The sequence below is a fragment of the Heptranchias perlo genome, chromosome 18, assembly GCF_035084215.1.
Source record: "Heptranchias perlo isolate sHepPer1 chromosome 18, sHepPer1.hap1, whole genome shotgun sequence".
Lineage (NCBI taxonomy): Eukaryota > Metazoa > Chordata > Chondrichthyes > Hexanchiformes > Hexanchidae > Heptranchias > Heptranchias perlo.
In genome coordinates, this window is record NC_090342.1 from 4,812,789 (window position 1) to 4,837,061 (window position 24,273).

The 24,273-nt window shown below is 45.2% G+C and overlaps 1 protein-coding gene across 2 annotated transcripts in view; it reads right to left on the reverse strand.

Annotated features, from left to right (window-relative positions):
• Positions 1–1,468: 1,468 nt before the first annotated feature.
• scyl2 (SCY1 like pseudokinase 2) overlaps positions 1,469–24,273 on the reverse strand; it is a 54,787-nt gene continuing 31,982 nt past the window's right edge. For both annotated transcript variants that reach the window (XM_067999265.1, XM_067999264.1), the window contains 7 exons: positions 23,933–24,065; positions 22,851–22,969; positions 21,570–21,670; positions 18,833–18,896; positions 13,751–13,846; positions 11,689–11,808; positions 1,469–3,033 (listed from right to left, as the gene is read on the reverse strand). In XM_067999265.1, coding sequence (XP_067855366.1) covers positions 2,329–3,033; positions 11,689–11,808; positions 13,751–13,846; positions 18,833–18,896; positions 21,570–21,670; positions 22,851–22,969; positions 23,933–24,065 — 1,338 coding nt within the window. In that variant the 3' untranslated portion in view covers positions 1,469–2,328. The remainder of the gene's footprint in view (positions 3,034–11,688; positions 11,809–13,750; positions 13,847–18,832; positions 18,897–21,569; positions 21,671–22,850; positions 22,970–23,932; positions 24,066–24,273) is intronic.

Sequence of the window (24,273 nt, forward strand, 5' to 3'; positions counted from 1 at the left end):
CGAAGGAGGAAGCCTCCGAAAGCTTGTGATTTTAAATAAAGCTGTTGGACTATAACCTGGTGTTGTAAGACTCCTTACATTTGTCCATCACCGGCATCTCCACGTAATGTAGGAAACGCAGCATCCAAGTTGCACACAGCAAGCTCCCACAAATAGCAATGTGATAACGACCAGATAATCTGTTCTAGTGATGTTGGTTGAGGGATAAATATTGGCCAGGACACAAGGGAGAACTCTCCTACTCTTCTTCAATATAATACCACAGGCTCTACATTCACAAGATGAGGCCTCGGTTTAACGTCTCGTCCGAAAGACAGCACCTCCCGCAGTGCAGCACCCCCTCAGTACTGACACTGGGAGTGTCGGCCTGGATTGTGTGCTGAAGTCTCTGAAGTGGGGCTTGAACCCACAACCTTCTGACACAGAGGCGAGAGTGCTGCCCACTGAACCACGGCTGACACCTACACAAATTTACATTCTATATAGTAAAATGACGCCAGACCCTAAATCTCATCAATTCACTGTTAAATCATAATTCATTCTGCATAAAATTTGTTGCTCATGGAACTTACTCTCAGTGATTGGCTGATTAAAGTACATTGACTGCCACTCTTTGTGGGATCACTGCCCTGGATTTGCACTTATTTTATCTCAGTCATGAGTATGTCCAGTTACATTTAGTCTAGTGACGCACTCAGACTCCCCATCCCCCCACACACCCCACCATTAAGGCCGAGGACGCTGGGATATACGCACTACCTTGCTCCACTCATCTCCTCTGCTTCGAAAAAACCTGTACATACACACACACACACACACCATGCGGGCTCGTTTTTCTTCATTTTTAATGCTGAACATCGTAAGAGGGTTTGCTTTTTTTCCTCAATCCGGTATCTTCACTTTCTAACCTCCAAAACGATACCAGCTTTTTTTTTGTTACAGTACAAAGTGATTTAAAGTTGCTGAATACTGAACATTTCAAATGATCTGCAATTTGCACCGAGTTACATCAAAACTACAGCACGGAAACAGGCCATTCGGCCCAACAAGTCCATGCCGGTGTTTATGCTCCACACGAGCCTCCTCCCTCCCTACTTCATCTCACCCTATCAGCATATCCTTCTATTCCTTTCTCCCTCCTGTGTATATCTAGCTTCCCCTTAAATGCATCTATACTAGTCGCCTCAACTACTCCTTATGGCAGCGAGTTCCACATTCTCACCACTCTCTGGGTAAAGAAGTTTCTTCTGAATTCCCTATTGGATTTACTAGTGACTATTTTATATTTATGACCTCTAGTTTTGGACTCTTGGTACAAGAATATTTATTTCCTTCTTAAATACCTGCAGTATTCAGCAAAGGTGATGTACAATAATGCCAAGACAAAGCATCTTTTAACAAACTATCACAGAATTCATCACAAACATACAGTAAGAACATAGGCAAGAAATGACCAATGCCCAAAATATGCGCACAACATATTTTATCTTCATCAAACCATTACAATCAAACAGAAAACAACAGTCTTATGAAAATGCTGACCAAAAGACAGTTTCAGAAGACACCTGGGTGCCTTCAAAAAAAAATAACAGGAATGTTGATATGTTCAATTACTTTGGACTATGTGCTTCAGTATCACTAAAGCACAGAATGCCAGTGTCAAGATACAAGACTATTTTACAGGGGACTTGACTTGCAGCACAGCTGATCAACGAATGACATTCTTGCCAGTTTTAAAAATGCCTTCACATTAATGTGTCACATTTACTTATTGCCTAACGAAAGAAATGGAGAGATCAGGCCTCACTGTAAATGATTTTACTTTTCCCTCAAGATGGTTTTTGGTTTGTTTATTCGAAGCCAAGGTGGCAAAAATGAATCGATCGGCAGTGCCACCCTTAAAGCCAACACTGAGTAGAATAAATTAAATAAGCCTTGTCTAATATTGCTGTGTATTCAATAAGGCTGCAGACCTGGTCCCAGGCAGCAAGCTTCTTACCAAATGGAACTGAAACGGAGGGCAACGTGGTAGTGTAGAGTGGAGATTCTTCTCACAGCAAACACCTGCCGAAACACCAAAGGAAAACCTGCGCAACATACTTTAAGACCACCTATGACACAAGTTTTTTTTTTCGAGGCGCTGTGTGGCTTTTACTGTGTAAGGCCGTGTGGGTTTTTACAGCAGCAAAAAAAATGGAACAGAAACCGACTTCCATATAAAGCACAAGGACCCAAATGGAACTGAAACATATTTAATTAGCAGCGATCCTCTTCCAAAAAGTCTGCAGATGAAAGGGGGTGGTGGGGGGGGGGGGTGAGTGGTAAATCCTAGCCGAACAGATCCTTCAGGTCGTTGTTAGCTGAACTGCTGGGCCGTATGGAGTTCGTCGGCAAGCTCGGCTGCGTAAAGTCCTTCGGCGACATGAATGGGTTGGCCTGTAGCGGCGTCACGCCGAAAGCAGCCTGCCCCATCGCGCTGGGCTGAGCCCCTCCCATTGGATTGCTGGTGACCGGCGAGCCTTGGGCTGGGACAAACTGGTTTAACCACTGACTCTGAGCGGCTGGCGGCATCTGCTTTGGTTGGGCCATTTGGTTCATGCTGACTCGGTTCTTCTGAGGGCCGAGGAGGTTGTCCAAAGCCGACAGGTCCACGGCTTTGCCCGGCTGCGGCATCTGCCCGAGGCTAGGCTGGCCCATGGTGCCCATGCCGGAGAAATTTGGCAAATTGGTCGCCGAGGACATGGGCACCCGGCCGATGCCGGCGGCACCCCGACCACTGTAGAAGTTTTGGCCTGCACCAGCCATCGCCATGCTGTTCCCGTACGTGGGCTGGAATGTCATGGCCGAGCTGAATCCTGCACCGTTACTCATGCTTCCCAAAGTGCCGGGATTAGCGAATCCCATACTGCTGCTCACCGCCGAGGGGAACCCACTCGAAGTAATATTCTGCGCTGAGCTTGGTTTGGGCGTGCTGATGGAGAGCGCATTCATGGAGGACATGCTGTCTAACAAACTACTCGTCAGGTCTTTGGTCTGTGAACGAAAAATAACGAGAAGAAGCTGAATGTTCAAAGGTTATCAACAGAAATCACTTCAAAATAGCAACTGTTCTCCAAGACAGCTTTTTACATTTTTATATTCATAGATCACAGAACGATACAGCGCAAAAGGAGGCCACTCGGCCCATCGTGCCTGTGCCAGCTCTTTGAAAGAGCTATCCAATTAGTCCCACTCCCCTTTGAAGTGTCCTCCGTATTGAAGGACAGTTTCAAATTAATTTTGCAGAATTACTTTTATGGCGTAAAAGAGAACCATTTATTCCACAGTTAACTGTTGGATATTCTTTCAATAAACTGGGAAACTATTGGGTTATTGCTAAACTGCGCTTTGACCCGTATCTCTCCGACCTCATCCCTGACTTCTCCACACCCTCTACCCATGGTACCTGACAAAGGGAATTAACTGGACATCGGGACGGCCCATGGTGTCTCTTCCTGCTCCTTAATCTGATCAACACATGAGCTCAGGAAAGCGACCCAGTACGGAGCAAGAAAAGGCCATTCAGCCAGCCAGCCAAGGCCATTCAGCCAGCCAGCCAAGCCCACCCCTTAAAACAGACATAACCTGTACCGTTGGCCATTCGGCCCTTCATGCCTGTGGCGGCTCTTTGAAAGAGCTATCCAATTAGTTCTACTCTCCCTCACCCCCGCCCCTGCGCATTCCACATCATAACAACTCGCTGAGTAAAACAAATGCTCATCTCCCCTCTGGGTCCTTTTGCCAATTATCTTAAATCTGTGTCCTCTGGTCACTGACCCTCCTGCCAGTGGAAACAGTTTCTCCCTATCTACTCTTATCAAAATCGTTCAACATTCAACAACTCTATTAAATTTCTCCATAACCTTCTCTGCTTTAAGAACAATCCCAGCTTCTCCAGTATCTCCACATAACTGAAGTCCCCCATCATTCTAGTAAATCTCCTCTGCACCCTCCCCAAGGCCTCGGAGGCCATCGCCACAGGTGAAAGCCAAAACAAGAGCTTTGTGAAACCATTCCCAAAGATCCCGGTGATCCCCCGTCAGTCTACGATTATAATCTCCATTCGAGCCTGACCGGCTGTATGCTGCAGACCTGTACAGGTAAATTCTCTGATCCCTGGCTCCCAGCGGGGAGACGTGGCCCAAGGGCTTATCGCTCGTACAATCGGATCATGGCCGTGTCATAGCCCTATCTCCAACTCACGCTCCCTTGAGCGTGCCCCCCAACCCCCCGAAGGGAACCCAAAGAGTTCCAGAGTACTAAATCTGGCAAGGTGCACGCTCTGGCAGCTCAAGTGATTGATAGGTCTGACCCAGAAGCTGTACCTCTCCACTTGAGTGGACGCTGCGGCCCCCAACCCTATATTAGTAAGATTATTTTTAAGCTTTCATTTATCTGGTTTTGGTAACTCACTAAATAGATCAGGTAACAGTACGTTCAAGGGGAGTGGGACTAATTGGATAGCTCTGCCAACAAGCCAGCACAGGTACGATGGGCCGAATGGCCTCCTTCCGTGCTGTATCCTACTACGTCGCTATGATTTATAAGTTATGCACGTTAGGTTTGAAGACGCAATTAAATAAAGGGTCCACAGAACAATGATTGCAAGGTCAAAATTAAGTGAATATCTGAACCATCGGTTGGAAAATAAAAACAAAAGAACAAACTGGTGGCACATTCACCGAGAATGATCTGCTTCCAATAATCACACGGCACTTTTCTAAGTTAGAGTCTGTAACTCCTGTCCTATCTCACATCTTCACGCTGTAAGAAACTTACAAAGTGCTTCTGCAGCCATAAAAACACGGGCTGGTTAAGCGTTTGATAGAATTATTTTTTAAAAAAGAGGCTTTCCAGAGCAAATTCTACTCGAGTAACTGCACAACTTTTAAAGTTTCCAAAGAACATACGAGACATGCAAATGTGAATTAAATAAATTCCACAAGACACCATTCGCTGCCACTGAATAGACTAATCATAGAATCACAGAAGTTTACAACATGGAAACAGGCCATATACATAATCATATACAGAAGGGACTTGCATTTGTTTAGTACTTCACATTACATAGAATTACAAAGAATTTACAGCACAGAAACAGGCCATTCGGCCCAACACCTCTATGCCGGTGTTTATGCTTTCCTTTAAAGACATCTATGCTATTCGCCTCAACTGTGAGGGAGTGAGGGAGCACGGAGTAGCAGCTATCGACGGAGTCTGGTTTCGACAGGGTCTATAATTGGGAATTTGGGGAGTGAGGGGATTTTTAAGGGTTGATATTTATCTAAAATTTGATTAAGTTTTTTTTGTGTTTTAGGCCCCCCTTTTATAAGGGGGGGGTTAGGGTATGTTTATGTGCAGTAAATCAAAAAATACAAAATAAATGTCAAATTATTATTTTATTATATCGGTCCAGGATGCACTCCAGTCCCTGCGGTGCCCACCGGTCGCGGAAAGACTAAGTTTGGCATCAAACATTTAACTTAAATTTAATCTTTTTTTTAAACAATCAGATCTTTTTGCATCAATTCTTTTTTTTTGTGTTTTTAGGCCCCCTTTTTATAAGAAGGGGGGGTTTAGGGTGTGTTTATGAGCAACCGAAGAAAACCAAAACCAAGTGTCAAATTAAAATTTTATTATCCTTGTCCAGGATGCACTCCAGCCCCTGCGGTGCCCACCGGTCGCAGAAAGAACTTAAGTTTGGCATCAAACATTTAACTTAAATTTAATCCTAACTTGCAGTTTTCAGTTAGTGGTAAACAAGCAGCCTGAAGTGGCAGTTGGTCACCTAGTTAATTAGGTGACTGGTTAGAACTGGTAATCTACTGTCAGCTGGGGCTGACTCAGGTGATTGGCATTCTAGCGAGCATAAATTCAGAAGGGTTTTGCTAACGCACGGAGTAGCAGCTTTCGACGGAGTCTGGTTTTGACAGAGTCTATAATTGGGAATTTGGTGAGTGAGGGGATTCGGTGCAGTAAGGGATGAGGTGCATTTGATTAGTCAGCAGAGAGGAGCGCGCCGGGGGCGGAGCGGGGAGGAGCGCGCCGGGGGCGGAGCGGGGAGGAGCGCGCCGGGGGCGGAGCGGGGAGGAGCGCGCCGGGGGCGGAGCGGGGAGGAGCGCGCCGGGGGCGGAGCGGGGAGGAGCGCGCCGGGGGCGGAGCGGGGAGGAGCGCGCCGGGGGCGGAGCGGGGAGGAGCGCGCCGGGGGCGGAGCGGGGAGGAGCGCGCCGGGGGCGGAGCGGGGAGGAGCGCGCCGGGGGCGGAGCGGGGAGGAGCGCGCCGGGGGCGGAGCGGGGTGGAGCGCGCCGGGGGCGGAGCGGGGAGGAGCGCGCCGGGGGCGGAGCGGGGAGGAGCGCGCCGGGGGCGGAGCGGGGAGGAGCGCGCCGGGGGCGGAGCGGGGAGGAGCGCGCCGGGGGCGGAGCGGGGAGGAGCGCGCCGGGGGCGGAGCGGGGAGGAGCGCGCCGGGGGCGGAGCGGGGAGGAGCGCGCCGGGGGCGGAGCGGGGAGGAGCGCGCCGGGGGCGGAGCGGGGAGGAGCGCGCCGGGGGCGGAGCGGGGAGGAGCGCGCCGAGGGCGGGTCACAGCAGCAGCAACAACAAAACAAAACTGCAGTGTGATGTCACAAGTAAGGCAGGTAGGTGGTTGGTGGTGAGGATCTCTTCTGTTTTCTTCTTTCTTAGGACTGTGGTCTCAGTAACTTGTAGCATAAAACTAAATTTTTATTTTTAAAAAAACTAAACTTAATTTAGTTATAGCAAGTAGTGTTTTTTTTAAGTGAATCAAGGTCCCTAGTGTAGTTAACATTCTCTAAATTAAGAGTAATTTAAAGGAGTAAACTTCTTCAAGGGAGTAACTAATGAGCTTAATCTAAGGCAAGTCATGGCAGCAGAGCTTGCATCTGTGGTACGCTCCTCCTGCGCTTTGTGGGACATCATGGACATTACCGGTGTCCTTGGCGACCACATGTGCAGGAAGCGTTTCCAGCTGCAGCTACTGGCTAACTGCATTTCTGAGGTGGAGCTGCGGGTGGATTCACTGTGGAGCATCCGCGATGCTGATATTATCGTAGATAGCACGTTCAGTGAGATCACACCACAGGTAAAGATTACGCAGGCAGAAAGGAAATGGGTGACCGCCCGGCAGAGTAAAAGGACTAAGCAGATAGGGCAGGAGTCCCCTGGGGCCATCTCCCTCTCAGATATTCTGCTTTGGACATTGTTGGGGGAGATGGCTTATCAGGGGAATGCAGCAAGAGCCAAGACCGTGGCCCCACAAGTGACTCAGCTGCACAGGAGGGGAGGAAAAAGAATGGGAGAGCAATAGTGATAGGGAATTCCATTGTAAGGGGAACAGATAGGTGTTTCTGCGGCCGCAGACGTGACTCCAGGATGGTATGTTGCCTCCCTGGTGCTAGGGTCAAGAATGTCACGGAGCAGCTGCAGGACATTCTGAAGGGGGAGAGTGAACAGCCAGAGGTCGTGGTCCATATCAGTACCAATGACATCGGTTTAAAAAAAGGGATGAGGTCCCGCAAGCAGAATATAGGGAGTTAGGAAATAGATTAAAAAGAAGGACCTCTAAGCTGCCACGTGCTAGTGAGGGAGAAATACGAGAGTAGACCAGATGAATGCGTGGCCTGAGAGATGGTATAGGAGGGAGGGGTTTAAATTCCTGAGCCATTAAGACCGATTCTGGGAAAGGCGGGACCTGTACAAGCTGGACGAATTGCACCCAAGCAGAACTGGGACCAATATCCTAGCGGGATCATTTACTAGTTCTGTTGGGGAGGGTTTAAACTAGTCTGGCAGGGGGATGGGAACCAGAGGGTAGGTACAGATAGGACAAATTCAGACCAGGAAACGGGATGTAGAAAAGCAGTTAGTGATGTAGTTAGCGATTCAAAGGCAAAAGAAGCAAAGGTTAAATAGTGTTCAGCACAGGAATTTGACGGGGTTAAAGGGTATATACTTCAATGCAAGGAGTATTACAAACAAAGCAGATGAGCTAAGGGCACAGAGACACATGACAGCATTGCTATAACGGAAACCTGGGTTAAAGAGGGGGATAATTAGCTGTACAAAACCCTGGTTAGACCGCACCTGGAGTACTGTGAGCAGTTCTGGGCACTGCACCTTCGGCAGGACATATTGGCCTTGGAGGGAGTGCAGCGTAGGTTTACCAGAGTGATACCCAGACTTCAAGGGTTAAGTTACGAGGAGAGAGTACACAAACTGGGGTTGTATTCTCTAGAGTTTAGAAGGTTAAGGGGTGATCTGATCGAAGTTTATAAGATATTAAGGGGAACATATAGGGTGGATAGAGAGAAACTATTTCCGCTGGTTGGGGATTCTAGGAGTAGGGGGCACAGTCTAAAAATTAGAGCCAGACCTTTCAGGAGTGAGATTAGAAAACATTTCTACACACAACGGGTGGTAGAAGTTTGGAACTCTCTTCCGCAAACAGCAATTGATACTAGCTCAATTGCTAAATTTAAATGTGAGATAGATAGCTTTTTGGCAACCAAAGGTATTAAGGGATATGGGCCAAAGGCAGGTATATGGAGTTAGATCACAGATCAGCCATGATCTTATCAAATGGCGGAGCAGGCTCGAGGGGCTGAATGGCCTACTCCTGTTCCTATGTTCCTAATTGGCAGCTCAATATCCCTGGATATAGAGCTTTCAGGCAGGATAGAGTGGGTGATAAAAAAGGAGGGGGGGTAGCATTATTGGTTAAAGAATCAATTACACTTGTGAGAAGGGAAGATATGCTAAATGGATCATCAATCGAGGCCATATGGGTTGAGCTAAGAAATAAAAAAGGGGCAGTCACACTACTAGGAGTGTACTATAGACCCCCGAATAGCGAAAGGGCGATAGAAGAACAAATATGTAGGCAAATTTCTGAGTGCAAAATTAAGAGGGCAATAATAGTAGGGGACTTCAACTACCCTAACATCAACCGGGATTCAAACAGTGTGAGGGGCACAGAGGGCGCAAAATTCTTGATCGGTGTCCAGGAGAACTTTTTTTAGCCAGTACGTGACATGCCCAACAAGAGGGGATGCAATTCTAGATTTAGTCCTGGGAAATGAAGATGGGCAAGTGGGTGAAGTGACAGTGGGTGACCATATTGGGGATAGTGACCACAATTCAGTTCAGTTAGTTTTAGCATTATTATGGAGAAGGACAGAGTTAAATCAGGAGTAAACGTTTTAAATTGGGGGAAGGCAAATTTTACAGAACTAAGAGGTGACTTGGCAGAAGTGGACTGGACACAACTACTTGAGGAGAAATCAGTGGGAGGCACTAAAAAGTGAAACTCTACGGGTACAATGCAGACATGTCCCCGCAAAGAGAAATGGTGGAACTGCCAAATTTAGAGCCCCCTGGTTGTCTAGAAGTATACGGGGCAAGGTAAAGCAGAAAAAGAAAGCTTATGACTGTCACAGAAAACTAAATACTGCAGAAAGCCTAGAGGAGTACAGAAAGTACAGGGATGATGTAAAAAAGGAAATATGGAAAGCAAAGAGAAGGCATGAAAAAATATTAGCTAGTAAGATTAAAGAAAACCCAAAGATGTTTTATCAGTACATTAAGAACAAGAGGATAGCTAAGGAAAAAGTGGGACCTATCAGGGACGATAAGGGTAACTTGTGTGTAGAAGCAGAGGATATGGGTAGGGTTTTAAATGAATATTTTGTCTCTATTCACAAAGGAAAGGGATGATCCGGACGCAGTAGCTAAAGAGGAGAGGTGTGAAATCTTGGATAAGGTAAACATAACGAGAGGAAGTACTAGAGGAACTGGAATCCTTGAAAGTTGATAAGTCACCAAGGCCGGATGGATTGTTTCCTACGCTATTTAAGGAAGCCAGGGAGGAAATAGCGGATGCTCTGAGGATCATTTTCCAATCCTCACTAGATACAGGGGAGGTACCAGAGGACTGGAAGACTGCAAACGTAGTACCATTGTTTCAAAAGGGTACGAGGGAAAGGCCGAACAATTATAGGCCGGTCAGTCTTACCTCGGTGGTGGGCAAACTATTAGAATCAATACTGAGAGATAGGATAAACTGTCACTTAGAAAGACATGGTTTAATCAGGGATAGTCAGCATGGATTTGTTCAGGGAAGGTCATGCATTACAAATCTGATTAAATTCTTTGAGGAAGTGACAAGGAGAATTGATGCGGGTAGTGCAGTGGATGTTGTCTACATGGATTTTAGTAAGGCATTTGACAAGGTCCCACATGGCAGACTGGTCAGAAAGGTAAAAGCCCATGGGATACAGGGAAATGTGGCGAATTGGATCCAAAATTGGCTCAGTAACAGGAAACAAAGGGTAGAAGTCAATGGATGTTTTTGCAAATGGAAATCCGTTTCCAGTGGTGTGCCACAGAGCTCAGTGTTGGGTCCCTTGCTGTTTGTGGTATATATTAATGATTTGGACTTGAATGTAGGGGGCATGATTGGCAAATTTGCAGATGACACAAAAATTGGCCGTGCAGTTGATAGTGAAGAGGATAGCTGTAGACTCCAAGAAGATATCAATGGGTTGGTGCAGTGGGTGGAAAAGTGGCAAATGGAGTTCAACCCGGAGGTGTGAGGTAATGCACTTCGGGAGGGCAAACAGTAAAAGGGAATACGCAGTAAACGGGAATATATTGAGAGGGGTAAAGGAAGTGAGAGACCTTGGAGTGCATGTGCAGGTAGATAAGGTTGTGAAGAAGGCGTATGGAATGCTCTGTTACTAGCCGAGGTATAGAAAACAAAAGCAGGGATGTAATGATGGAACTGTATAAAATGCTGGTACGGCCACAGCTGGAGTATTGTGCGCAGTTCTGGTCACCACATTACAGGAAGGATGTAATTGCTGTGGAGAGAGTGCAGAGAAGATTTACAAGAATGTTGCCAGGGCTTGAAAATTGCAGCTATGAGGAAAGATTGGATAGGCTGGGGTTGTTTTCCTTGCAGCAGAGGAGGCTGAGGGGTGACTTGATTGAGGTGTACAAAATTGAGGGGCCTAGATAGAGTAGACAGGAAGTACCTGTTTCCCCTAGCAGAGAGTCAAGAACTAGAGGACATAGATTTAAGCTGAATGGCGAAAGGATTAGAGGGGACATGAGGAAAAACTTTTTTACCCAGAGGGTGGTGGGTGTATGGAATTCGCTGCCCGAATTGGTGGTAGAGGCAGGGCCCTCAACTCTTTTAACAAGTACCTGGACCTGCACCTAAAGTGCTGTAAGCTGCAGGGCTACGGACCGGGTGCTGGAAGGTGGGATTAGAATGGGCACCTGGTTGTTCTTCAAGCCGGCGCGGACACGATGGGCCGAATGGCCCCCTTCTGTGCTGTATCTTTTCTATGGTTCTAACTGCTCCATCCAGTGGCAAGTTCCACATTCTAACCACACTTTGGGTAAAGAAGTTTCTCCTGAATTCCCTGTTGGATTTATTAGTGACTATCTTATATTTATGACCTCTTTTCCATTTCTCTCAGGGGTCCCAAGTGGAGCATGTGCAGTGAATTGCTTTGGGGGCAGTAACTTATACAGGCAAAGTAAAGCATTATATAAATGGACAATTAGAAATCAGAGTGAATAACAAGGCTGTCTACTTGTCCCAAGAGTTAAGACAGCTTTGCAAAGAAATACCTGCGTGCTAGGAGCTGAAACTTTGACAGACTTTGGGGCAAGAGGCTGCTGATTTCGAAGTTTCTGAGCCTGTTCCTGCTCTTTGGCCAGTCGCTGCTTTTCTTCCAGTGTGAGAGAAGCCTGGATGCAGAAGGAAAAAGGGGTTAAAATTATCTTGCAGAATCGTAGAACTTTACAGCACAGGAGGAGGCCATTCGGCCCATCATGCCTGTGCCGACTCTTTGAAAGAGCTGTCCAATTATTGGCATTCCCCCTGCTCTTTCCCCATAGCCCTGCAAATTTCAACAGCTATCATGGACTCTGCTTCCACCACTGTCTCCAGGATAGCACTCCATGTCCCAACAACCTTCTGCTTCAAAAGAAATTCTCTACCTCTTTTGTTCTTTTAATGATCTTAAATCATAGTTACCGACCATGTAGAAATAGTTTTTCTCTATTTAACTAATCAAAACCCCTCGCCGTTTTGATTACCTCTTTACCATCTTTGTTCCGAAGGAAAGAGTCCCAGTTTCTCCATTCTCGCCTTATAATGAAAGTCTCTCATCCCTGGTATTATCCTAGTGAATCTCTTTACCCTTTCCATGGCCTTGACATTCTACCTAAAGGTTCCAAAACCTGGGCACAATGTTCTAACAAAGTCCTAACCAACGATTTGTATAGATTTACCATTATCTTGGCATTTGCATGCTATGCCCTTATTTATAAAACCTTGGAACCCATTTTTTATTTACAACTTTATCACCTTGTCCTATTGCTTTTAAAGTGCCCTTAAATGCTTATGCTCCTCTATTCCTTTTGAAGCTTTACCATAGTCATCCTTAGAGAGGTCAATAACCAGGGGGCATAGATTTAAATTAATTGGCAGGAGCAATGGAGGGGAGTTGAGGAGAATTCTTTTCAACCAGAGTGGTGGGGGTCTGGAACTCACTGCCTGAAAGGGTGGTAGAGGCAGAAATCCTCATCACATTTAAAAAGTACTTGGATTTGCTCTTTAAATGCTGTAACCTACAAGGCTACGGACCAAGAGCTATAAAGTGAGATTAGGCTGGATGGCTCTTTTTCGGCCGTGACAGACACAATGGGCCAAATGGCCTCCTTCTGTGCTGTAAATTTCTATGGTTCTTGTAACGATTACTAAATCACACTGCCACTGACTAACAAGCAGAAGGCATTGTAAATGGATTGGAAGTATTTAAGAAGACCGAGGAGGACGAGGCGGCCACTGCTTCCATCGTAATTGAGAGTCACAGAGCACATTAGAAAAGAAGCATAGGCACCCTTCCTAAACAAAAAAACTTGTTTACTCCTCCCTCCTTTAGAGGTCCACTGGAACAAGGGGCAACTGAGAGGTCACGGGCAGGCAAACACTGGAAGAAGGACGGCAGACTTGCATTTATATCGCACCTTTCACGACCCGAGGACATCCCAAAGTGCTTTACCGCCAACGGCAGAGGCATTTAAGGGTTCAAATGCACTCCAGTTTAAAAGCGGTAGGACAAGGTAATAAGTTGTGGAAGAAAAATGGGTTCCAAGGTTTTATAAATAAGGGCATAGTGCGCAAAAGTAAAGAGGTAATGATAAATCAATACAAATTATTAATTTTGAAGAGTAGTCACTGTTGTAACGTAGGAATTTCGGCAGCCAATTTTACGCACAGAAAGATCCCACAAACAGCAACGTGATAATGACTAGATGATCTTTTTTAGTGATATTGTTTTAGGGATAAATATTGGCCAGGACACCGGGGTGAACTCCCCTGCTCTTGTTTGGAAACAGTGGCCATGGGATCCTTTAAATCCACCTGAAAGGGCAGATGGGGCTTCGGTTTAATGTCTTGTCCTAAAGGCGGCACCTCCAACAGTGCAGCGCTCCCTCAGGGCTGCGCTGGAGTGTCAGCTTAGACTTTGTGCTCAAATCTCTGAAGTGGAACTTAAGCCCATGACCTCCTGACTCAGAGGCCAGAGTGCTACCCACTGAGCCACATTAGACACCATGACACACTGTGCCAGAACATGCTGAACAACAAAAGCAGGACTAACATTTGGTTTAAAGTAGCTCTTACTTTGATTTGCTTCTGAGAATTGGAGGTCGATCCATTCTCTTTCCTATTAGCTCCTCCACTTACATCCACTCCAAAGTTGGTGAAGATCTTGTCGATCTGTTTAGCAAGACAACAGTACAAATCAATAACACACACAGAACGGAACCACCATATACAGCACGGCTGGGATAAATGCACAACTGATCCAGACAAAGAACTCCAACAGAGCCTTTCGATTGTATTCAACTGGACCAGCCATATAAATACTGTGGCTACAAGAGCAGGTCAGAGGCTGAGTATTCTGCGGCGAGTGACTCACCTCCTGACTCCCCAAAGCCTTTCCACCATCTACAAGGCACAAGTCAGGAGTGTGATGGAATACTCTCCACTTGCTTGGATGAGTGCAGCTCCAACAACACTCAAGAAGCTCTACACCATCCAGGACAAAGCAGCCCGCTTGATTGGCACCCCATCCACCACCCTAAACATTCACTCCCTTCACCACCAGCACCCAGTGGCTGCAATGTGTACCATCCACAGGATGCATTGCAGCAACTCACCAAGGCTTCTTCGACAGCACCTCCTAAACCCGTGACCGTTACCACCTAGAAGGACAAGAGCAGCAGGCACATGGGCATAACACCACCTGCACGTTCCCCTCCAAGTCACACACCAACCAGACTTGGAAACATATCACCGTTCCTGGGTCAAAATCCTGGAACTCCCTTCCTAACAGCACTGTGGGAGAACCGTCACCACACGGACTGCAGCGGTTCAAGAAGGCGGCTCACCACCACCTTCTCAAGGGCAATTAGGGATGGGCAATAAATGCCAGCCTCGCCAGCGACGCCCACATCCCATGAAAGAATAAAAAAAAAGTTCCAGAATCCTAGGAATTACAGAGCAGAAGGTGGCCATTTGGTCCATTGTACCTGTGCCATGCTAGCTCTTCAACTGGCACTGCCTATTCTAATCCCATATCCCTGCCCTTTCCCCATATCCTTTTACATTATTTCTTTTCAAATACTTACCCAAATCTCCTTTAAATGATGTTACAGTCTCGGCCCCAATGGCCACTTGCAGTAAAGCATTCCATCCTCTCTCAAAAAATGTCTAACTTCCCCCTTTCATTCTTTTAAGGAGTCTAGATGCAAGTATTACATCTCCTGGTAATTCTTATCAGCTTTCAGCTGTACCAGGATACTGTCATATGCCAGAGGCCTTGACACCGGTACATGGTTTCCCATCCACCCTGTATCCGAGGTACCAATTTTCTCTACTACATAAGCACTAAGATCATAAAAGACACCTTCTATAAACCAAGAAAGTAAAACAAATGATATTTTATGGCTGCCAGTTGTTAACTGTGTCTGCGAGTTATAACAATTAGTGTTAATTGTATTCAGGTTGCAGGCATCAATTGGGGACTCTCTTGTATCTATTTATAAGAGAGCTGATCTGGGGTGTGGTGTTGGTGTGTGTAATGTTGAGCTCTGTGAATAAAGGCTTGGAACCAACTGAAAACCAGGCTCTAGTATTCCATCCTTCACCACCAGGCTATCCAATTTAGAACACCAGTTAAATGGCAAATCTCTACTTTCCAGAAACAGGCCTGACAGAATAATTCGCAAATATACAACAGATGTGAGTGAGTTTATGGTCAGTCTCACGAGTGTGTACTTTGTTTTTAAAAAAAAGAAATGAGATTTAATATGAAAGGCATGATCCACAAGCTTACGGGAGTCGCTCTCACCTATCAGTGAGGTCTTAGGGATCTCGGCATAATTTGGGGAGTATCACTAGTGGGACCTCCATTAAAATCTTGGGATAGCATTACACTCCAGACAACAAAAATGCAAAAACATTCTTAAAATGCTGGGTAATTCTGAGCTGAGGCCTGAAATAGACAAGGACTTTCCAATCTTCAAAGTTCTCCGGTTAAACAAGTGAACTCCGAATGACTTGATCCTGTATTTATTCAATCACGATTAGACTTTAAGAACTTAAAAGGACACAGCTCCGCCTTAGCGTGAATACATAGTACATTAAATGGTGCAATACATCTATCCTTATAAAACGGTGCATCATCTAACTTACTGAGAGCAACACCACAGTAAATCCAAATCTCTGTAATAAACAAAAAGCACACACTTTCTGTTTGTCACATTTACTTCCTGTGTCAAGATTTTATCCCTGTTTATCCCGTCAAGAAGTCACTACTGACTGTGTCACCTACAATTTCTTTAAAGTTAAAACTGTACGGGTTTTATATCCACCATTACTTGCCTTTCACACCTCCCAACACTAGGTGATGCTGCTACTCCTCATTGGTCTGTCACCATCTCTATTCATCTGGAGATCACTGCAGCTAAGTTTTATTTAACTTCACTTTTAAAGTTCTTTAAATATTAAATTTTAATACGACAGGTTTTATTTAGCCTCTCTTGCTACCTGCTCCTTCCAGGCCCGCTACCTCTCTCCCCCAGGTGCCAAAAACCTACTGCCCCAGCACCTGCTTGAATTCTGTGCAGGGCCCGCTACCTCCTGCTCCCACAGCCACTGCCTAATCTTCACCAGGTTCAATGACGTTTTAGTTTTCAAAGACCAAAAGCGCTTATAATCTTTGCCAATTCAAAGACAGTGGGAGACAAGGAAGGTTAGTGGAAGACAGTGAAGGATATGGGAAGAGGAGGACTGGAAGGCTAGGGGAAGGTACGAAATGTTAGGGTACAGTGGAAATGGCAAGGTACGTGGCCAAGAAGGGCATATGACTGGAACAGAAAGCCTCCATATACTTGAGCTTATCCAAAACTCTGCTGCCCATATCCTAACCCACACCAAGTCCCGTTCACCCATCACCCCTGTGCTCACTAACCTACATTGGCTCCCGGTCCAGAAAAAGAGCTAGCATCGGCATAAGTATGATGGGGCAAGTGGTCTCCTGTGTTGTAATTTCTACGCAGCCCACTTGAACATAGGAACATACAGGACTGGAAAAGGCCATCACTGTCCTTCTGACTTGTCATAGCTTCTAAGAAATAGCACATCCCACGAAACTTCTCATACCCCTCTATCAAATGTGTGTCCAAGTACTTATCCAACTCTCTACTGAACTTGTTGATATAATCAGCTGCCACTGCCTCCCTGGCAGCCTGTTCCACACATTCAACACCCTCTGCGTGAAGTAGCTAAAGCTAAGCTCCCTTTTCACTCTCCTTTGAAGCAATGCCTTCTTGTAGATTCTGTTACAACAACGTGTTATCTGGGTTACACCATTAAAAATGGCTTCTCGTTGATGGAGATGCCGTGCAGTATAAAGGGGGACGGCTCCAAAGAGCTGGGCAGCCGCAGGTTTGAATGCTGCAGGTCTCAGCATAAACAAGCCATAAGAAAGGAGAACCTTCACCACACAGACTGCAGCGGTTCAAGAAGGCAGCTCACCGCCACCTTCTCAAGGGCAATTAGGGATGGGCAATAAATGCTGGCCTTGCCAGCGGCGCCCACATCCCATGAACTAATAAAAAAAAAACACACCAGGACTATGGGGAAAGAGCGGGGGAATGGGACTAATTGGATAGCTCTTTCAAAGAGCCGGCACAGGCATGATAAGAACATAAGAAATAGGAGCAGGAGTAGGCCAATCGGCCCCTCGAGCCTGCTCCGCCATTTAATAAGATCATGGCTGATCTGATCCTAACCTCAAATCTAAATTCATGTCCAATTTCCTGCCCGCTCCCCGTAACCCCTAATTCCCTTTACTTCTAGGAAACTGTCTATTTCTGTTTTAAATTTATTCAATGATGTAGCTTCCACAGCTTCCTGGGGCAGCAAATTCCACAGACCTACCACCCTCTGAGTGAAGAAGGTTCCCCTCATCTCAGTTTTGAAAGAACAGCCCCTTATTCTAAGATTATGCCCCCTAGTTCTAGTTTCACCCATCCTTGGGAACATCCTTACCGCATCCACCCGATCAAGCCCCTTCACAATCTTATATGTTTCAATAAGATCGCCTCTCATTCTTCTGAACTCCAATGAGTAGAGTCCCAATCTACTCAACCTCTCCTCTTATGTCCGCCCCCTCATCCCTGGGATTAACCGAGTGAATTAACCTTCTTTGTACTGCCTCGAGAGCAAGTATGTCTTTTCTTAAGTATGGAGACCAAAACTGTATGCAGTATTCCAGGTGCGGTCTCACCAATACCTTATATAACTGCAGCAATACCTCCCTGTTTTTAGATTCTATCCCCCTAGCAATAAACGCCAACATTCCGTTGGCCTTCTTGATCACCTGCTGCACCTGCATACTAACTTTTTGATTTTCTTGCACTAGGACTCCCAGATCCCTTTGTACTGCAGTACTTTCCAGTCTCTTGCCATTGAGATAATAACTTGCTCTCTGATTTTTCCTGCCAAAGTGCATAACCTCACATTTTCCAATAATGTATTGCATCTGCCAAATCTCTGCCCACTCACCCAGCCTGTCTATATCCCCTTGTAGGTTTTTTATGTCCTCCTCACTCTCCACTTTCCCTCCCATCTTTGTATCATCTGCAAACTTTGATATGTTACACTCGGTCCCCTCCTCCAAATCGTTAATATAGATTGTAAAGAGTTGGGGACCCAGAACCGACCCCTGCGGAACACCACTGGCCACTGGTTGCCAGTCCGAGAATGAGCCATTTATCCCAACTCTCTGCTTCCTGTTAGATAACCAATCCTCCACCCATGCCAGAATATTACCCCCAATCCAATGATTCTTTATCTTGAGCAATAATCTTTTTTGTGGCACCTTGTCGAATGCCTTCTGGAAGTCTAAATACACTACGTCCACTGGTTCCCCTTTATCCACCCTGTACGTATGTCCTCAAAGAACTCAAGCAAATGATGGGCCGAATGGCCTCCTCCTGTGCTGTACCATGATACTATAAAGTCTATAATTCCCTAAGGATGTCCAAAATCAGATTTTACCAAAAGGACAGAATCGTGGCAGCTGTGACTGAAAAAGTTTGCTTGCAATTTTGTTCTGCAATACAAGTCGGATCATTCTCTGGTACCTAGGCTGCGCATTTCCCTTCTATTTACACTCCGGAACTGTTACCTTACCTGATTGTCCGGGCTTTCCTTTGATTCGGCAGCTTTAGTGATCTGGCCGGGTAGATCCAAACTCCTAAAGAAAAAGACAACATTTCAGCATTGTATTGACTAAGAAAGAAAGAACTTGCATTTATAACCAGCCTTTCACAACCTCAGGAAGTCCCAAAGTGTTTCACAGCAAATTAAGAACTTCTTGAATTGTAGTCACTGTTGTAATGTAGGAAAAGGGGCAGCCAATTTGCACACAGCAAGATCCCACAAACAGCAAGTGATAATGACCAGATCATCTGTTTCTTTTAGTGACGTTCTTTCAGGGATAAATATTATCCCAGATCACCGGGGAGAACTCATCCTGCTCCTCTTTGAATAAATATTGTGCCGTGGGATCTTTCACGTCCCCCCAAGAGGGCAGATGGGACTTTGGTTTAAACGTTTCATCCGAAGGACGGTACCTCCAACAGTGCAGCACTCCCTCAGTACTGCACTGGGAGTATCAGCCTCGATTATGTGCTCAGGTCTCTGAAGCGGGACTTGAACCCACAACCTTCTGACTCGAGAGGCGAGAGTGCTACCCACTGAGCCACGGCTGACTAGAAAACCAAATTACAAATGACTCAAAAAAGACCTATCTGATATATTTTGGAGTTTTCTCCCCCCACTTTATCTCCCCAGGTAGGTGAGCTCGCAGGACTGCAACAATGGCACGCCACTAGGAGAAGCACAGATGAGGGCCACGCACCCGACAATCATCTACCTATAGAAGTACGGCCAAGCTCAAGGCTGAATATATCCTCTGGCTTTAAAGTCAAGAGTTTTGGTGAGCCAGCAACTGGAACCGTACTCTGTTTCGGAGAAGTGGCCAGGTCGAATGGTAAACAGAGGATTCGAATCCCAGAGAGGGGACTAGAACCCTTTGTTCGCAGGATTGCAGTTAATGGCTACCTTTGAGGGATTTTCTTTTTAAATAAAAAACACAAACAGCTCTACTTTACAAAAAAAAGACAACTTGAAAATCACAGAATCATACAGTACAGGAGGCCATTCGGCCCATCGTGCCTGTGCTGGCTCTTTGAAAGAGCTATCTGATTAGTCCCCCTCCCCTGCTTTTTCCCCATAACCCTTCAAATTTCTCTTTTTCAAGTATAGATCCGATTTCTTTTTGAAAGTTATTATTGAATCTGCTTCCACCGCCCTTTCAGGCAGCGCATTCCAGATCATAACAACTCGCTGCGTAAATAAAATTCTCATCTCCCTCTTGGTTCTTTTGCCAATTATCTTCAATCTGTGTCCTCTGGTTACCGCCCCACCTGCCAGAAGAAATAGTTTCTCCTTATTTACTCTATTAACAGCCTTCATTTAGAAGCAATTTAAACATGAGGGTGAGAATTTCATATTTCAGACACTGGGGGACCAGGAGCTCTTGTAGGTCAGCAAGAAGAGGGGTGGTGGACATGGGGGGGAAGGGTGGTCCAGGATAAAGTACGATTCCCCTATTAAGATTTCATACGCTGTGTCTGATGCAAAAGACAAAAGATATTTTGGGACTAGGGGGATGGGATAATACCTGTGATAAATTAAATCATCCTTCTACACACAGTGGTGGTGTCAGGAAATTGTCAGAAATGCAGTTGATGGAATTGGTGTCTGTTTAGGTATTCTGTCAGGTACAGTAGAGCTGATCGCTCCCATAAGTGGTCTGAGTGTCCTGTGTGCAGAAGTGTGCTCTTATTGCCCAATATCTCACTATATAATTGTGTAACCCAGAGTGTAGCAATATTACTCCCTTCTGATCTGAACTGGATGTGTGTGTCTTTCCTACGCACCCTTCTAATTTCTTCTAAGAGGTATTGAGAAAACACTTAATGATTCATATCTGTCCTCATCTTAAGTTGTTTTATTTCACTGCGAGTTACAATAATGAGCAACAGATATGATCAGATTCACTTAGTTTTAACAGCACAGCTTGTCTTCATGTAATAAAACAAAAAAATGAACACGCCATGCTTCCCACATCAGTGGGTCATCTTATTTGACTTAAAGAATATAACTCCTAACTAACCTCTTAAACGCTAAACCTCTGAGCCTGGCCAAAGATTTCCCCCATAGCATTCTGTTTAAAGTCTGATTGACTTTGTAACCTTTACTGAACTTGTCTGCCTGTCTGTATCCCTAGGTGTGTGTTGTTTTTTTTAAATCACACTGTGTTCACAACCAAAAGGGATCAGAGACTTCCCAACACAATGGGCGTGAGGTGTTTTTATCAACATACCAAGACAGGCTAACAAATTGCTTACTATTTACAGTCTGGGATAACCAACATCAAAGCTTAGCATGTTAACCATCTACAGCCTTGGCGCCTATTCTTTTTTTTAAAAAAAAAGATTTGTGCGAATACATTTTGTTTTAAAAACCCAACATTTAAAAGTAACCCTTTTGTTTCCAAATCCTTTCTGTGGAAAAATAGTCAAAAAAATCCCGGAACACGACACTGCAATTTCTCCATTCACCTTTATTGCAAGATGGAGACACAAGGACAGCAGCACAATTTAATTTGGACAGAGACACACGATCGTTGAAAAAAAAGATTATCGGGATTTCTTGTCCACAATTAATATCAGTTTTACTTTTTTTCTCTCAAGAGTCCAAGAAGCTCACGAGTAATCCTGTGGCTCGCCATTTACTCTGTGGCACAATTACACTGCAGGCTGTCACACAGAACATAAAGCACATCACGAGCGCTTTTTACCTCTGTTGCTCCTGCATGCCGTGCAGCTGTTCCAGCTTGGTCTTATGCTCAGCCTCCAACTTACTTAACATTTCCTTGATCACTCCCATGAAGGAGTTAAACTATATTAAAAAAAAATTGAGAATGAATGAAATTGGTTTTAATTTTTGGAAATTATGCAAATAGAAATAAAATGCACAAGACAATTCTGCAAACCTGCACTCGCAGTGGGAAGCGGGGTTGGAGAATTGGCACCAGGCAGGTTAGCTCTGTCTCAGACTGGGCTCCAGTCCAGCGAGGTTTCCCGCTGGATGTGCAGGGTCGCTGAACATAACCGTATAACCTCAAGAACACGAAAAGCAGAAAAATATATGCACTGGAGTCCCTTTGGTGTTAAAAAAAAATCTTCCTGAAGTCCTAGCTCAAGACCTGCAGTAGGGCTGCAGCTTTTTGAACAGTTGTTGTTACCTTAAATAAAATAAGTGCACACAAAAAATTCTGTGCAAAAATGGCCACAAACGCCAAATAAAGTTGTGTAAAAGTGAAGAAACTATATTTTTTTGCCTTCTTGCATGCTGAATACTAAAGCTGTACTTATACAACTGTAGTGTTGGTATAAAGTGACTCTACACCGACGCTAAGAAATTATAAATTCAGAGTCACTAGTCTTTGAAATAAGGCAGAGTGAGGCTCTTTGGAGGGGTATAATTTTGAACTTCCCTTTGCTATGGAGGCAAGGCAGATCTTCACTCTGGGTATACATTACAAGTCTAGCATAGGGGTGCAAAGCAGGACCACTGGAGTGCAAATAAAGCCAAACAGACTGTTTCAGAGTAACTACATATCTAACGGGCAACATATCACGTTCTTATTCCAACCCTTAAAAGTAACACATGGCATAGAATCCTTGACGACCACATGATTTAAGGTTTGTAAGACATGTTAAGTGCAGACTGAACACATTACTTCAAGGCTTCTTAAAGTAGCCAAAGTGTTCAATTAAATGTGGCATTTTCCTGGTATTTTATTATAGGGACTTTGGTTTTACTTAAAAATAAAATAATTTGAATCATTTTTTTTTAAAAAAAAGGTCCCATCTCCACCTACAAATCTCAAATGACAAGGATAACACAACTCGTTATGACTAAACCAAGTATTGCACGTTGGACTAAAAATGAGGACAACTCAAGTTTTTTTTAAAAAGGAAATAGGCACAGCGTGCTGATTCTGAAAATGTACTACAAGTTGGAGGCAACGGGATCGCTTTTAAGAGCATGGAAAGGGCAGCGGAGGTGATCTGACCTGGCTCAGATTCAGATTGTTGTCAATGCTGAGGGGAATGAGGTGCGGCAGCACTTTCGAAGCCAACTGCTCTTTGGTTATCCCCAGCTTCTTGTGGCTGAAAGTACATTTGTAGATACCTGAGACACAAAGCGAAGAAAAACATTTGTTAAAACTCAGTGCCAAATATTTTTTCCACTTACTAGTAAAACCTGTAGCAAGAAATATCCCCCAAAATTTGGTTTGTCGGTGCAGCCTGCCCGCAAGTCAGGAAGATCAGTCACCTGTCCTAATGTCTCCTTATGTGGCTCAGTGTCAAATTTTCATAGAACCTTACAGCACAGAAGGAGGCCATTCGGCTGTGATGCCTGTGCCGGCTCTTTGAAAGAGTTGCCCAAAACCCTGCAAATGAGTCCTCTTCAAGTACATGTCCAATTGCTTTTTGAAAGTTCCTATGGAATTTGCTTCCGCCACCCTTTCAGGGAGTGCGTCCCAGATCATAACAACCCTCTGTGTGAAAAAAACTCTCCTCATTTCTGCTCTAGTTCTTTTGACCCACTTGCCAGTGGAAACAGTTTCTCCTTACTTGCCCCATCAAAACCCCTCATAATTTTGAACACCTCTATTAAATCTCCCCTTAACCTTCTCTGCTCTAAGGAGAACAATCCCAGCTTCTCCAGTCTCCCCACATCACTCAAGTCCCTCATCCCTGGTATCATCCTGGTAAACCTCCTCTGCACCCTCTCCAAGGCCTTGACATCTTTCCTAAAGTGTGGTGCCCAGAATTGTACACAATAAGCTGAGGCCTAACAAGGGATTTATAAAGGTTTAGTGTGATTTCCGTGTTTCTGTATTCAATGCCCTTATTTACAAAGCCAAGTATCCTGTACGCTTTCTTAGCCACCTTATCAACTTGCCCTGCCACCTTCAAAGATTTGTGAATTTTGTCTGATAACGCTCCTGTGAAGCACCTTGTGACGCTTTACAACGTTAAAGGTGCTGTATAAATACAAATGTTGTTGTTACTCAAGACAACTGAAACTACCCCAGAAATTTTGGAAACACTGCAATGTACAAGGTGTTGCTTAGTCAAACAGTCTCACCTAAAATTCCCATGAGAACTGCAGGTTCCCGGGACGGAATCTGCTGTAAGAAAGGGAGTATCTCATCGAGGACAAACCACTTGTCCAGATACTCCAAAAGCTTGCCTAGGCAAACCAGTGAATTTACACGCACCTGTGGAGATTGGAAACAGAACGAAAGTCTCACAGGTTAACATCCAGTGGAAAAGTTAAACAGTTACTACTGTACAGTTAAAAGACAATGGGTAAGAACATAGAAATAACTTTGACTGAGCTCACCCTGATCGCTCAAGCGAGCTTATCCAGTGAGCTGGAGAGACCAGAGAGGTCCCAGGTTCAAACCTAGTCTGTGAAGAGTCAAG